A 14,999-nucleotide genomic window follows, 5' to 3' on the forward strand; every position below is an offset into this window, starting at 1 on the left:
CCAGCCAGCTAAGTGCGCTTCTCCCAGTGGCAGAATATAAATCAATCTGCATGTAGTTAGAGCTAAGCTAGGCAAGAGGAGTGAGTCTCTGGGCCCAACCCATTAGATCTATTGCAAAGAAAATATTTTGTAAAAATAAAATGAGAGGAATGTGATGCTTCACTTTTCTCCAAAGAGTTCTTTTCATAAAAAAAAGAAAATGCTTTTTATAAAATGCAGAAACAGGCACCAGTGGAAATACACTGGCGATGCCGGGAGGTCAGTCACCCGACCAGGGGTGTAAAAGTTTCCTTGAATCTGCCTGGCCAGGTTATTTTGAAGCTCTGAATCTGGGACAAGGCACTGAGGCAGCTAAGGTGGGGAGCAGCAGGCTAGCTCTTTGAAGACGTGAAGGCCAGGCCTAGGGAATTGTGGGTCTAGGGCGGGAAAGAAAGGTCAGTTCTGGCTACTCAAACCCTTCCCAGAGCTGGAAGTGGACGCTCCAGCTGGGGCTTGGGAGGAAATGTACCCAGGCCATTCCTGCCACAGCCCCTGCAGAACAAGTTTCAGGGGCAAAGCACAAACTCTTCTATTTTCTCTTCTGTTGGGGCCTCATTGTTCTCAGAGTCAGAAGTTCAGGAGAGCAAAGTTTTTTAACATACCTTAGAACAGCATGAGGCTCAAAGGGTTCAACATCTCTTACATAAACACCCGTGCTCCCGGAGCTCTGTGACCTCCCACAGAGAAACCCCCCAGGCTCAGAAAGGCTGACCTGCCTGAGGCCTCACAGCTGACAGTCCCTAGACTGGAGTCCAGGTTTCCTGGCTCCTGTGCCAGTGTTCTTTCCATATGATACTGCCTTTGTGTGATTTTTATTTAAGTACTGCTTCAGCTTTGCAGGGCTGGGATGGGTGGAAAAGATATTCTTCTTTGTTGAGCTGGAAAACTGAATAACAAATTAACAGAGGAAAACTGGCACTGGAAGGCACATCTTCTTGTCTGCCAGAATCTGTGTTTTAGATTAAAAATAACCTGAAATGAAGATGGGGGTGGGCAGCTCCAAGAGGGGAGCAGGATAGTGTGGGTGGGGGAACAAGGGCCAGGGAAAACCAGAAACAGGCTTCAGGGCACCTGCTCATTTTTGAACAGAAAGTCACAACTTCCTCTGCCTCGGTTTCCTCTTCTAAAAGTCTTGGAAGGGGCTGGAGAGATGGTGGGTGAAGTGGAGTTATTGTTCAGCGGGTACAGTTTCAGTTTGGGATGATGAAACAGTTCTGGAAATGAATAATGGTGACGGCTGCACAACACTGTGAAAGCACTTAATGCCACTTAAAACAGGTAAAAATGGTAAATTTTATATCGTGTATATTTCACCACAATAAAAAACAAACAAATGAAGGGGATAGTGTTAACTAAAGGTTTCCAAGATTCCTTCAACTCTGAAAGTCTGATTCTCACCCTAGTTGGAAATTTCTTTTCAAATTAGCTTCATTTTTCCACAGGATCCCAACCCAGTGCTTTCTCTCCCACAGGATCCCAACCCAGTTCTTACACAGCAAGCACCAACACCCACCCCCTGGAAGTTAAATGCCTCATGGTTGGCATTATGACCGCATGTAGCCTGTGCTGTGGGTGAGGATGGCCCTGTGTCAAATGGCTAGCTAGGGCAGAGATGCAATCTTTTTAGAATCATGACAACCTCTTACTCTGATGGACTGACCATCTCTGTTAAAAGTGGTATTGGCATTAAAAAATATTAAGATGCACTTAATTAACTGGACTTGACATAAATGCTAGGCTGAAGACTGAGGCCCAAGTCTGGGATGTTGGGTCAGGCCTTCTTACGCCAGCATCTGCTGCAGGCAAGCGACAATGCTGAGGTTGGAGGATGGGTGCCAAAGCCCAAGCATCGAGTCTTCAGACAACTTTTCAAAGGTGGCATGGATGTAGGAACCCGTGTAGCCTGGGTCCTGGGAGAAATCCAGTACAGCTCAGAAAACCCAGACTCTTCAGAGATGGGTGTGTTAGCTGAGAGGGCGGAGGCTGAGCCCCAAGCCTTCAGCCCTGCCTCCTGCCTGGTGTCAGTGCAGACACTGGGCAAGATAGGCTGAGGAGCTGGCAGGTGGGCATGTGGTGCCCAGCCCACCATCACACTGCCTGCCTTATCAATAACAGACATCTGGCAGTCTAAGCTCTACTGGGAAAAAATGAATTAACATTCACTTGTTCCCAAGACAGCCTTGTATTTGATTTTCAGCCTGATTTGACTCTTCTTTCATGAACAGACATTTCTCTCATTTATAATATCCCCCTCCATTGCCACTTCCAACGTGTAATCAGTGCAGGGTAAAGAACAAGACTAAACTATGGACAGATCTAGTCGTTTTTAGAATGGTCCCCTCTGACGTGTGCTCATGGATCAGCAGGAGAGAAGGGGGCTGTGAGCTGTGAGGGGATCACATAGACCCAGAGCCAATCCAGCAGGGGCTGGTGGTGTAGCTTGTGGTCCTGGGAGTGGGAGGGGAGGTTATACTTGAGAACACTCATGAGCATGTCTCTATAGGGGAAGAAAAAGGATGTACACATCAGAGCAGAACTGCCTCCCTTTACAAAACTGGGTGTTCTCAGAAAGCTTTGAAAATGAGCTTCCTAGGATTCAAGGTGCTTTATTTTCCTCTTACTAGCTTTCGGGGATGTGCCTATATGTCTCCCTAAAATTGTATGTTAGGACATATGCCAGCCCTGAGGGTAGCAATCAGCTAACGTGTAAGTGAAGACCCCAGAAAACTGCTCTTTGAAGGAACCCTTCAACCCACTAATTGAGAATAAATAAAGAATGCTCTGGAAATTACATTCGTGCAGAGGCAGGAGATAAGAGCCTATACATACCTAGGCCTGGAATCAACATGCTGGCATCAGGTCAAGGGTGGGCAGTCAGCAGGGCAGGACTTAGCATTGAGAGATCTAACATTGAGCAGTGCACGGGGTGTGTGGAGTGGATGTCAGCTGGGGGCGGGCGGTGGCTCAGGCCCAAGGGGACCTTAGCAGAGGTCATAGGAATTGCAGCTCAGCTCAGCTCAGCTCAGCGGGGCACAGGGACACACTCCCAGTGAGACCACACCTATTACAGTCATCACGTTCAAAAGCCTGGGGCCAGACTGGGCCTGGAAATAATGCCCAAAGCTATCAATTTAACAGCAAGAGTCCTTTATGAGGTGGACAGCCCACGTATTTCTCAAACCGGGTCTTTAAGATATAGCTCTTTTCAGTAGGCACCCCCAAGCCATTTTCTTCTGCAAGGGACATTGCAATAAAGTGTTACCTATACCTAACCCTTGAGAAAATTCTCAACTCATATTGAATAGGTTAACTTCGTATATCTTGTCATCTGCATCTGAAAACGCTAGCAGTGCCATGATGCCTGCTTTCCCTCAGCACCTGCTTCTGTGCTCAGAGTTAATTTCAACATAGCAACACAGTTTAAAAGAGCCCGCTGATTCCTACAAGGATCCATATGAATGTACAAGGGCTGCAGGCACTTCTGCTACAGAAAACTCGATTAACCAGAATATTTACAGCTTCCAGCTTCTTCAAGAGTTCCAGTTCTGCCTCAACTGTTACATCTGAAAACTTTTCATACATGCATCAACACAATTTTTGGCTTTATTCATATCAGCATTGACATCGTAACATCTTTCCTATGCAACCACAGCACCTCCCTGTGCTCAAGCTCATGTGAAGCCTTGGATGAACAAGAACCCAAGAAATGTGTGCAATTCACAAAGCAGGGCTAAGACATGCACATTTGCAAGCTTTTGCTAGTCTAAATGCAGAACAGAGCATTAATTACATCAGTCAACCTTCTCAGTGTTGACTCATGAGAAGGTCACCTGGTCCAACACCTCCCTGTGCCCAATTCTTCCTCTAAAGAGCAGAGAAGGAAAGTCACTTTTCTCCCCCTAGTCCACCAGAGCAGAGAAACATCCCAAAATGCCTTGTAGAATGCAGATACCTGGCTCTCCCCCCTCCCTCCAGGTATTTGCAGATGACATTTTCAGGACATGCCAGCAACACTGAGGTCTGGAGATACAGGTGCCATGAGGCATATCTCCGAGCTGACAAGTGTGGGCTCCCCAGGAGTTGGTGCTTGTCCTGTGAAATGCAAGGAAAGCAGAGCCAGAAATTTTCCCCACCTTCCTCAGTCTCTAAGATACATTTAGACTACATTTAGACTACTACATATCCACTTCCTCCCACAGGGGAGCTTGGCACTGGCCCACACCTGCAGCCACAGGGGACTATTTTCTCCAGGTAGATCTCTCATTTTCAACCACTAGTCTCTGGCTTGGTTCAACTCAGCTGGCATCTTTCACCACCAATGTATCCCTCTTAGAGTCATGTGGTTTTCCTTGGCTTTTGTGCTGGTTGTCATAATATGGTGGTGGCTTTCTTTGGGATTAGGTCAAATTAGAATAATGAAGGTCCATTTAGTTAAGTGAAAAACATAGGGTTATAAAAAGGAAAAGTTTTAAAAAATACATTCTACATTTTGTGCACGGAACTCTCAAACTTTTATCCATTATCAGGGATGTGGGCACAGATTTGGAGAAAAACATTTCAATTTACTGGGAAAGACAAAATGGCAGGAAAGCCGAGTTTGCTCCAATTCTCTGGGGTTTGTAAATTTATGATGCTTGTCAGTGGTAAGCCATGTGAAAGTCCTAATTCTATAATCCCAAAGAGTTCCTGGCCTAGAAGGAGTTGAAGTTGATTGGATGTTCTTGCTGGTGAAGATGTTGGTTTCTTTTCCACATTCCTGTAACCCTGTGGTATGAGAAAGGCCCCTGAGCTGGGTTTCAGCCTCCTTGTCTCTAGACAGGACTCAGCAAGGCCTATAGGAGGCAGGCTGTCCCCAAGGCTCTTTTCCTTCATGGCAGGTACAGCTACTGCCCAGGAGCCCTAGGGGCTGGGGAAGAGCAGGTTCTGGAGTTGCTGCGATCACTCCTCATTTGCTATTGGCCAGCTATACACAGTGACCCACAAACCACACCTAATCCTGATTTTACTGGTGCCTTCAGGGAGCAATTAGTCCCAGAAGAAGAACATAAAGGGGAAAGGAAAAAGGGAAAAAGGACGAAGGAGAAGTAAGGGTTCTTTAATTGAGAACTAGTCACTATTTATAATGCTATTTTCCATGAAAAAATGTTTTCCAAGTCTCCCATTATGAGGCTGGAGATTTTCTACACAAAGCCAAATCTTCCAAAGAAGAAAATAATAAGCAAGCATTCAAGAGAACCAGAAGTTTTTAAAAAGGCATCTAGGAAGAGTTTTTTTTGTTTTTTATCAAAATTGAACTGAATTCAGTTTTGTTTTGTTTTTTATAAGTTGGATGGGACACCCAGAAACGCCCTAATATCACCACGTATCCTTGACTGGCTGGTCACTTGAGCAAGGTCACTGTTACAGAACACATCAAAACAGACAATCATTGTAGTAAAGAGGACAATAGCTGCTTCTACCTCCATGCTAGTATTAGGGTCAAGATCATCACACTCTGACTCCTCGGAACTGTTCGTCTCCTTGATGGGCAGCATGAGGTGGGGGAAGAAAGAGAACACAGTTAGAACACAGGCAGCTTTGGTTAGAGAGTGGGGAGAACTTAAGAGAAGCATGAACAATGGGAAACTGGGCAGAGAAAATCCAGGTGCTGTTGAGGTGGGTGCGGGTCACCTGGGGTGGCAGCATGCTCTTTTCAGGGAGAGCCGCTCATCTCACAGGAAATAGCAATGGAAGCAACCAAATGAAGCATGAGTGCTGTCAAGTTTCAGCTGTTGTCTTCTGTGACGCTGGACTTCCCAGGTGAGGGTGAGGGAGACAGTACAATTTCTTTTCCCCAAGAAGGACATTAGAATGGCTTTTGACTGTTCCTATTTTTCTCAGGAAGACTCAGGTAGATAATCACACAGTATAACAATATTACACATCAGCATTCTAATTTCCATTGTCCAGAGGCAGATCTTTTCTGAGGGCCCAACACAAAGAAAACAGATCACATCATTTCAAGATGGGGCAAAACAAGGATCTGCCAAAGCTTAGAATCGGTGAGTTCATTATCATAGGTTATTACAGAGCAATAGCTTGGGCTTCATCAACATGCCTCCCTTCTCTGCCCAGGCATAGGCCTGATGTCTGAATTCTGGGGAAAAGAAATGAAACTTTACCAAGGACACAGTAGCCCTTACATTCCAAACCTCAGACTTCAAAGGATTGGAGGTTTGGAAAACAGCTCTAATCTCTTTACCTTGCATGTATTTTTAAACCCAAGACACTGAATGGGTGACTTTGAGAACTTTACTATGAATCAAGCATCTTGCATTTCTAAGAGAATAAATAATACTGCAGATATTTTGCTATAAAACATCTGCATAGTATAAGAAGGAAGGTATAAAAGAAAAAAAAAGAGATACTTACTTATTTGAATCGAAGTTGCCAGGAGAAATAAAAAATAAAAAATAAATCGATCTCGCATGCAAAATCCTACTAAACTACTTCCCCTCTGGTCCCCATCCACCCAAGTCTCCTTGTGAGAATGCTGCAGGGTGGGGGTAGATGAGAGGTCCGACACAGTTCCAGAATACCTTACTCACTTTAACAGAGACTTTGTTGCCCAGAATATCCTTGGGTTTACGAGGCCCTGTGGCTTCATTTTTACCCGTGTTCTCCACTTCTGCCCGCTTTCTCATGCGTAGAGTATGCCATGAACATGACTTCCTGTTGTACCAAAAAATGCACCAATCAAAATGGCAGGTCAAGGCAGAGTGAGGCAGTGGGTGGGACTGCCACCCTCCGGTGAGTCAGCAAGTGAGGCACTCCAGTGAAGCCCTGGCTGCAGAAGCCCCAAACCTGCATACCAGCTCCTGTGGCGGAGGCTGGCAGTGGATCTCACCTCCAGCAGGAAGTGAGTAAGGATGAACTTTGACCCCTCTCAATAGATGTGTGAGGTTGGTTGCAGCATTGGAGGGAAGAATGAGAATGGAGTTATTAAACTCTACTGAGGTAAGTTTTTATATCATATTGATGACGGCTTAGAGGACTCAGGAATTCCCTTCCTGAAGGGTATGGTGGATGGGAGAAGACTAGGGGTGGGGAGTAAAATATGAAATATAAGGGAGGTATATTCTATAGTGTGTAAGGTACTTTCCCAGGATCAGACACAAAGACCCAAAAGGAGGATAATGAGGTTTCCATCTCATTATTTGTATTTGGGCTGTGGCCAGTCCCAAACACTGTGTAGTACAGATAGGAAGTTCTAGGGCATTGACTTAATAGACTGGTGAGCACCACTCATTTTTCTGGAGGATTTAGGATGAAGGGTTGATGTTCTCCACATTATCCCATGTCTGTGAATACAGGGCTGTCAACCAATGAGAGGTCTTAGAGTTTTCCTGTTGGGAGAAGACTCAACATGTGCTCTCAGGGAGGTGAGAGTAGCAATGCCCTTTCACACTATCCTAACTTCTTTCTTCTCACTAGGGGGTTTGGAGCTATTTCTTCATAGACCTGTAAAGAGAGGCTAGTGTAGAGCTCTTGAGTTCCACATATGTCACAACTCAAAGACAAAGACATCAAAAGTCAAGCCACAAACAGCATCAGGGACCTGAGCAGGCATCGTCAGTTTCAGATGTGGTCATAGAGTTTGGAGGATGTTCTATCATGTCTGGAGTAAGTGAGACTGGCTCCTCTCCAATGTCTCCTTATCAAATTTAGGCCTATACAGACAAGGCTCAATTAACAGAGCCTTCATTAAGGGAGACAGGGGGGAGAGAGAGAGACCTATGAGATTAAGGAGGAAGGAGGATGCTCCAAAATACATAGCATCTGCTCCAGAAAACTCCACAAATGTCAGGGATTTTAGGATGTTCTGGGGAAGATGCTCAAAATATTTCTCACAATCATGGAGGTTTAGCAATCTAATTTCTGAGTAGGAAAGAGTGATAACAGTCATGTCCTCAATTTTTTCTTGGAAAGCAGCTTCTACAAAAGGCAAGAAAGAATCTCCTGGCCAGACCTGCTCTTGTATCTCCTAAATTGGCAGGCTCCCTGGGATCCCTTGCATACCAGCTGTTCACTCCAACTGTTGTTTCTGAGTGAGAACTGGTCACAGAAACTAACTTCAGGTAATATCATCTTAACTGCAGACTTGGATCACCTATCTTTACCCCCAAAGCAAAGTCCCTGCTCATTCTGAGAACATCTTGAGTCAGGGAGGTCCCTGCTGAAAAGACTCCTAGGGCAGCCAGCACAGTGTGTGTGTGCGTGAGCATGGGGGTGCGTTCCTGTGTTTATCACAACCCTGAAACTAGAAATGCTACAAGTAATGTTGAGAGGCAGACACGAAATAGTACAAGAGGTAGAATACACTTAATTTCACTATTCTTTTTCCCAGAAGAAGGCTTCATCATGGTTTGGGGATCTTCCATCTCTTGGCCACAAGCCCGGGGATTAATGTGGAAACAGAGACATTTCGGTGACATTTATCCCATAGGCATCACAACCAACTGTGACACTTGTGGTCACAGCAGCCCTTGGGAGGGTGCAATGAGTGTCCTTCACTGATAAATAGTGACAACCACTTTCAGTCTGTTGCTCTGTTCCACTCCCACTAACCCTTGTGCAAGAACTGCTGATAAGGAATCAAATGAGCAATTGGTATTTGAATCTGCTCTCTTTTGCCTAGTTTGACACCCTTCCTACCAGTCTTCCCATGGAAGGTGTGAAAAGTGAACAAAAGGTGTGAAGGTGAGAAGGGAGAAGTGCTGAGTGCCTGGATAATTAGATCACAACTCATTATGAGTTAGCTAGAACTGTAAGTCATTGATTAATAAGAACCTGAATGCTTTGAGGGCCTTTATTTCCAAGGCTTCTGAAACCAAATGTCTAAAGGATAAGACGAATGGGGTCTCTTGTCCTTTAGGGGCCACTGCTGATTTCCAGCTGGGCCTATGGTTACCTGGAAAGGCCAGGGTGAGGTCAGCAACCTGTCCCCTGAGCCAGAGAAAGCACCAAGGAGGTGCAGCTCTGCTGGTGTTGCTGTTCAAGTATCTTATGCGAGTTCCTTTTCCCTGGCCAACGGTGACTACTCAGCGTGGAGAGCAGTGGGGGCTGCCAGCCACCTCACCACCTTCTACACTAGCCACTGATCTATCAGCACCTCCAGGTTACCCAGTTGGACAGCATCTGATCTGCATCATCCCTCATCTCAGAAGTTAGAGAGAACCCACAGGGGCTGTTTAGAAGGGAAGGCTAGGGTTGGAGCTTTGGTGGCAAAGGCACTTTTTGTTTAGGAAAAAATTGTCAATGCAGTCAACCAACTCTTAAAGGAAAAAAAAAAGAAGAGGAACAAGAAGAAGAAGAATCATTTGTACATTTAAAAGTTCCAGAACAGTGCAATGAGGAAAAAGGGTCCACTAGTCTTTAACCTCATTAAGACATGCTCATGGTAAAAATTTATTTTACATATTTAAAATAATACATTTAAAATTATTAGTTACATTACAGGTACAATGATGAACATTGTGACTCTCCATTATATTGCACAGCCTGACTTCATCCATATGGGTTTCTTTAAATAGTGCAAAATACTTGATACAGGAATGTGTTTGGAAGGGCCTTCGCAACCAAAATGAGGAAAAGAAATATCTTACAAATGACCATGAACATATATTAAAGTGACAGGGGAGGGGGAAAATTAGGAAAAAAAGTTACAATCTGTACACAGGAATTTCCATAGACAACCAAAAAGTTCCCTCTCTCCTGGGAGAAGCAGCAGGCCTCTGACCTATGCAGGTCTGGCATTTGTGCTAAGGTAATTTTTTGGAGTCAATCAAAAAATAACATATATATATGTGTGTGTGTATATATATATATATGTGTATATATATATATATATATATATATATCAGTAACTTAATACAATATAAATAGAAGTCCAGTCCAGTGAATCCTGTGGTGGGTCAAATGGAACAACAGGAGGCATGCCTTTTGTCACCTAGGGTTTCAGTAGGGTTCTTTTCTTAACAAGGGGGTGGTGGGGAGAAAAGAAAAAAAAAAACAGAAAATTATAAATGAAAAGGAAAGAAAACCACCACTGTTACCACCACCACCAAAGAAAAAACTGAACAATCCAACCCAGATGCCCCCTGCTGCGTGTGGTTCCAGCACTCAGACCTTGGTTCTGGTGGCGCTGTAGAGAATAAGCAGCAGTAACTCCCTACCATGTGTTTGCATTTTTGTGTCTTTGTTTTGAAATTTTTTTAGATCCACATACTCCTCTCCCAGGAAAGCCAACGAGGCACTTACTTGATGCTCCCGTCACTATTTTCTGTGGCTGCGGTGGCTTTGGTGAGGGGCGCCAGGATGCTGCCAGGGACCCAGCCCTCAGCGGCAGGGGAGTGGTCACTGGCGGGCTGGTACACCAGACACATGTTCTGCTGGTTGACGGCGAGGACCTGGACCACCTCACCTTGGCTCACACAGATTTCATTCTCCTTCAGTGCATAGTAATCTTTGATCACGGCCATGGATGAGGCCCCATTGCAGCCTCCCAGGTCACTCTGCGAGGAGACAAAGGTGAGAGGGACACAGATACAGGAAGGCTGGTTCACACATGCTTGCTCTGCACCCTTGTGTGGTTAAAAGCTAGTCTTCCTACTAGCAAGGTAAACAGCAGGCAGAAATTATCCTGAGAAATGAAATTATATTCATAAATGAGATCTGAGAATGTATTTTATGGCAGTTTCATTAATATTATAATTGAGGGTGTAAATAGGTGGAGATACTGCTCAGCCGTAGGGAAAGGTATGAACATGCCTTCCGCGTGGAAACCCCTCCTTAGCATGCACCCTCCTGCCAGTATCCTTCAGCTCATGGGAGGAAGTGTGTGGCAAAGGTACAGGCATATGTAAACACCTGGGCAAAGGTCAGGTCAGTGGTCACAACCTCCCAGTGAAAAGAACACCAGCTCTTTGATACATTTTTTTCTTCCTTTTGAAAAAGCATTGGTCTTATTCTACATTCTGACCCTCTTTGAGACAGAAGTAACAGTGAGACATTTGTCCAATTTAAAGGCCAGGCCATGACTTATCCTGACTCAACCACTGTGGGAACATAACTCCTCCAGACCTCCAGCTCCACCTCCCCTGCCGGTACTCATTAATATGAAGGATCCTGCCCCCATGACTTTTTCACGTGACCCTGCACCAGGGAAGCTACTTCAAGACAGACCTGCAACTTCCGTGGATGCCTGGTTGCCTCACAGCATGGTGAGAGCCAGAAATTCTTCAGCAAATTAATGTGACTGCAACTTACTCACAAGGGCAAGGGATTTTTAAGATGAAAAAAATCACTTCCAGGTGATAAAATAGGTCAGTATAGTTACTCTAACACAGAATTGAACTTGGACATCAATAGTTAAAAAAAAAAAAAATTGGGAATTCCTTGGTGCTTTCACTGCCAAGGGTCTGGGTTCAATCCCTGGTTGGGGAACTAAGATCCCACAAGCTGTGCAGTGTGGTTGGAAAATCAGTATCATCTAATAATTTGGGTAAGAAAAATAAAACTATAAGGTAAAAACATATAGGTCAAAAATGCAGACATTCCTATTCACAGACCCATTGAGTTCTAGAGGAAATGGAGGCCTGATGAGATTAAGTAACCCACTGAGATTCTAATGTAAGACACAAAGTTCTGAGCTGCAGAATTTGGAATGGAAACCTAACTCCTGATCTAGCACTTTTCCCATTTGTTGTCATTTCTACTACCTTATGGGGTCAAAACAGCTGTGTACATTGATGACTATCCTCATGACAATGTTTGAATTGTGGATTATTTGTGATAAATGTCTAATCCAAGGCTAGCTTTCCGCAGTCACGCATCAATGGGCAGCACCCCCTTGCTGCATTAGCCTATGGGTGGCGAAGAGCTGTGGGCTCACTTCAGCAGCTCATCTTTAGAAAGGGCAATCTCTTTAAGCTGTCAAACCCTAGAGTTGCGACTTTTAGGCGATCCACCTCACAACTCCTCTATTTGCTACAAATCATAATTGCTACTACAATATTACGTACAGCGTTTCTGCAGATGGCAACAATAGCCCTTCAACACAGAATGTCTGAACCTGGGGGAAACTGGCCTAACTCACTCAGTTTTTCAGAGAAGGAAGAGAAATAATTGAGACTAGAAGGTATTTAGTGGATTCTTCCTGCTAAAACAATCAGCATAGAAAGATGCTACTTTATAAAGTAGGAACAGAGGTTGTGCCCTCAAAGAGGGTGAGGGTGGAGGTAATGGGCCATCACTTACCTTGCTGGCCTCAAACTTGTCCCCAGCCTGGTGGTAGTCAAACCCTGGACTGCCATTGGAGGTAGATATCTTCAGGGGTGGCAGAGGCGGGTTATAGCTGGAGCCCTTTGGGGGCTTCTCAGAGCCCACGGGGATGGAGGAGTAGGGCCTGGGGCTGGCTTGGGGAACCCTAGCAGGCTGGGACCTCATCACGGCTGTGCTCCTTTCTTTCCGCTGATACTCAATGGGCGACTGTAGGGCTGCAGGGAAAGACCAGACTGTTACTCTCAGCTTTGGAAATCCCACGAGGACTCGGAGGCTCATGAGGTGTAGGCTTTGTAAGAGACAGAGTGGGGATACTCTGTATCCCCAGTATCATGAGGAAGATACTGCCCTGTTTTTAATGAATGTATAAGCTAGAGAACTACTCTTAGTGTTGTCTAACTGATGAAAATGCAAAAACAAAATGGTACAAAAGGAGGGAGAGAAAGCTCTGTAGTACGTGTACGTGCGCATGTGGCTGGACACAGGGACGAGTGGGGATGGTAACAGAGCTTCAGAAACTACCAGCCCTCTGGCCCTCAGGAGAGAGACTGCCAGCCCTCAGCTACCACGCAGGCTCTGCAGGGTGGAAACAAATGGGAAGTGGGTCTCAGGAACAGAATGGAGTCAGATTCCCTGGTGCACAGGGCCATGGCTCTCTGTGGAGGAAAAGGTGATGAGACAGGTAAGGGAGGCTTGAGTTGCCATGGTGTAAAAGACCTAGAAAGTCAGGTGACTGAGTGTGGATTTAATTCTGAAGATCATGAAAAGTGACTGAATTCAGTGAAGCTGCATGTTTTAAACGCAGGTGCTGGCACCAAAACCTTGCAGCAGGTTGGGGGAGGGACAGGCCAGGCTGATCAGGAGCCCTGAGATGGTGACAGGGCAGAGGCGGGACCTGAGCAGAGCCGTGGGAACAAGGCAGGGGTGCGGCAGCTGCTCCAGCGGGAGGCGAGGCTGACACAGCCTAGATGGGAAAAGACGGCAAGAAGCCAGGGTCACTCGAGTTTGGGGGCTGGGAGAATGGTGGTCAGGAGACAGGGGAAAGCTGTTTTGAAGGGAAAGAAATGAACTTTGTTTTCCTGAGTTTAAGATGATAAAGTTCCAAGGTCTGAGTAGTAAAGAGTATAGCAGGTAAAAACCACACAGGTCAAATTCTCCAACAATGACTTCAAAGCTGGCCTGGTTATGTTGTTTCTATCACTGTTCACTGTAACAAATATTTAATTTGGTTAATGGCTGAGGCCCAAAGAACTTTCCATGATGAGGCTATTTCTATAGTAATAGGTATGTACTTTAACAGGACTCAACATACAGTCCCTATTTCCTTTCCATCTGAGGCCTCAGGACGGGAAGGCTGACTCTGAGGTGCCTGCACATGTGTCTCTAAGTAAAAAGCCTAGCCCCAGTCCATCGTCACATCCTTTTTCTTCTGTGTATGTCAAGGGCAGCACAAGCTGCTACCAGACCTCGACCTTTCTCCTTGGAGAACATTAAATATTTAGGCATTGAGAATTGAGTTCAGTAATTGCTTCATAACTCACTGTAATTAGGGAAAAGTTTTCTTGGAACCAGGTATCAATACAAGTCTGGATAAGTGACTACGGTCAAAGAAGTACCGTTCCAAATCTGAAGCAGATAGCAAGACAGCTGTGAAGCAGACCATAGCAAACTGATTTGATGAATCAATATCCATCTCATGGAACTGGGGTTTTACTTTGATTATATGCAATAATTACGCTAAAGTGTTTGAAAATGGCATATCTTCTTAAATAAGCTCCACAGAGAGACTGTCCTCTTCTACCAGCCTCAATCTGCATAACTTAAGTCTTAGGATCAGGAAAGTTGTACATCTTTGGATTCGGTTTGTATCTGGCTGACAGATACAGTGTCTTATACCTGATCCCGCTTTTTTGTTTTGTTTGCTGGGGAGCTCACAGACAAATGTATGCCCTACCACTAGCAACTATACTGCAGTTTTGGGGTTAAGAACCTGGTTTTAAGTTACACAGCTCTTAGTTCAAGTTCTTATTCTAGAACCTACTGGTTTTCTGACTTGGGACCAGTTTATTTACCTGAGCTTCCTCTTCCTCATTTGAAAAATACAGTGTGATAATACGTGAAATGCTCAGCACCGTGTCTCACATAGAGAAAGGACTCAATATATGGGTGGGAGCCATTATTGGTACTCAGTTATCTACAGTTTCAATTTATTGTCCTACCTTATTTTTCTTTTGTCCTGAATTGATGAACTTAACAACTTCATTTCCAGCTTAGAATCTATCAGAAATTCCTAATAGAATGCAATTTAATGAATGTTTTTTATATTTCACACATTTTTGCTTAAAGTTACTTTATCCACATAAGCATTAAATCAAAGTTGTATATTCAAAAGTTGTGAACTATATACAGCTTTCATTACTATCCCTCAGGGCTGGGCTGGTGTTTAATTTTAGATTCTTTAGAATTAGAAAGAACCCTAGAGATCACATAGTTAAGTTTTTCTTTTTTTTTCCACCAAATTGTTCTACAGTTAGGAGACCAGGGGCATGGCCGCAAAAAACTCTATGTATAATTGCTTTGAAATCTCATGTTGTTGTTTTAGTTGCTAAGTCATGTCCAACTCTTTGCAACCCCATGGA

The 14,999-nt window shown here is 44.6% G+C and overlaps 1 protein-coding gene across 5 annotated transcripts in view; it reads right to left on the reverse strand.

Moving 5' to 3' along the window:
• The window catches only part of KALRN (kalirin RhoGEF kinase), a 683,494-nt gene that overhangs the window by 31,072 nt on the left and 637,423 nt on the right, over positions 1-14,999 (reverse strand). For 4 of the 5 annotated variants that reach the window (XM_081571703.1, XM_081571704.1, XM_081571705.1 and 1 more), the window contains 4 exons: positions 12,337-12,575; positions 10,339-10,592; positions 6,627-6,750; positions 5,499-5,558 (listed from right to left, as the gene is read on the reverse strand). In XM_081571703.1, coding sequence (XP_081427829.1) covers positions 5,499-5,558; positions 6,627-6,750; positions 10,339-10,592; positions 12,337-12,575 — 677 coding nt within the window. Of the gene's footprint in view, positions 1-5,498; positions 5,559-6,626; positions 6,751-10,255; positions 10,593-12,336; positions 12,576-14,999 lie in introns of those variants that run through there. The other variant, XM_081571711.1, reaches the window with a different exon arrangement.

The sequence above is a fragment of the Giraffa tippelskirchi genome, chromosome 2 (assembly GCF_054371585.1).
Source record: "Giraffa tippelskirchi isolate mGirTip1 chromosome 2, T2T-mGirTip1v1.2.pri, whole genome shotgun sequence".
In the NCBI taxonomy this organism is placed as follows: domain Eukaryota; kingdom Metazoa; phylum Chordata; class Mammalia; order Artiodactyla; family Giraffidae; genus Giraffa; species Giraffa tippelskirchi.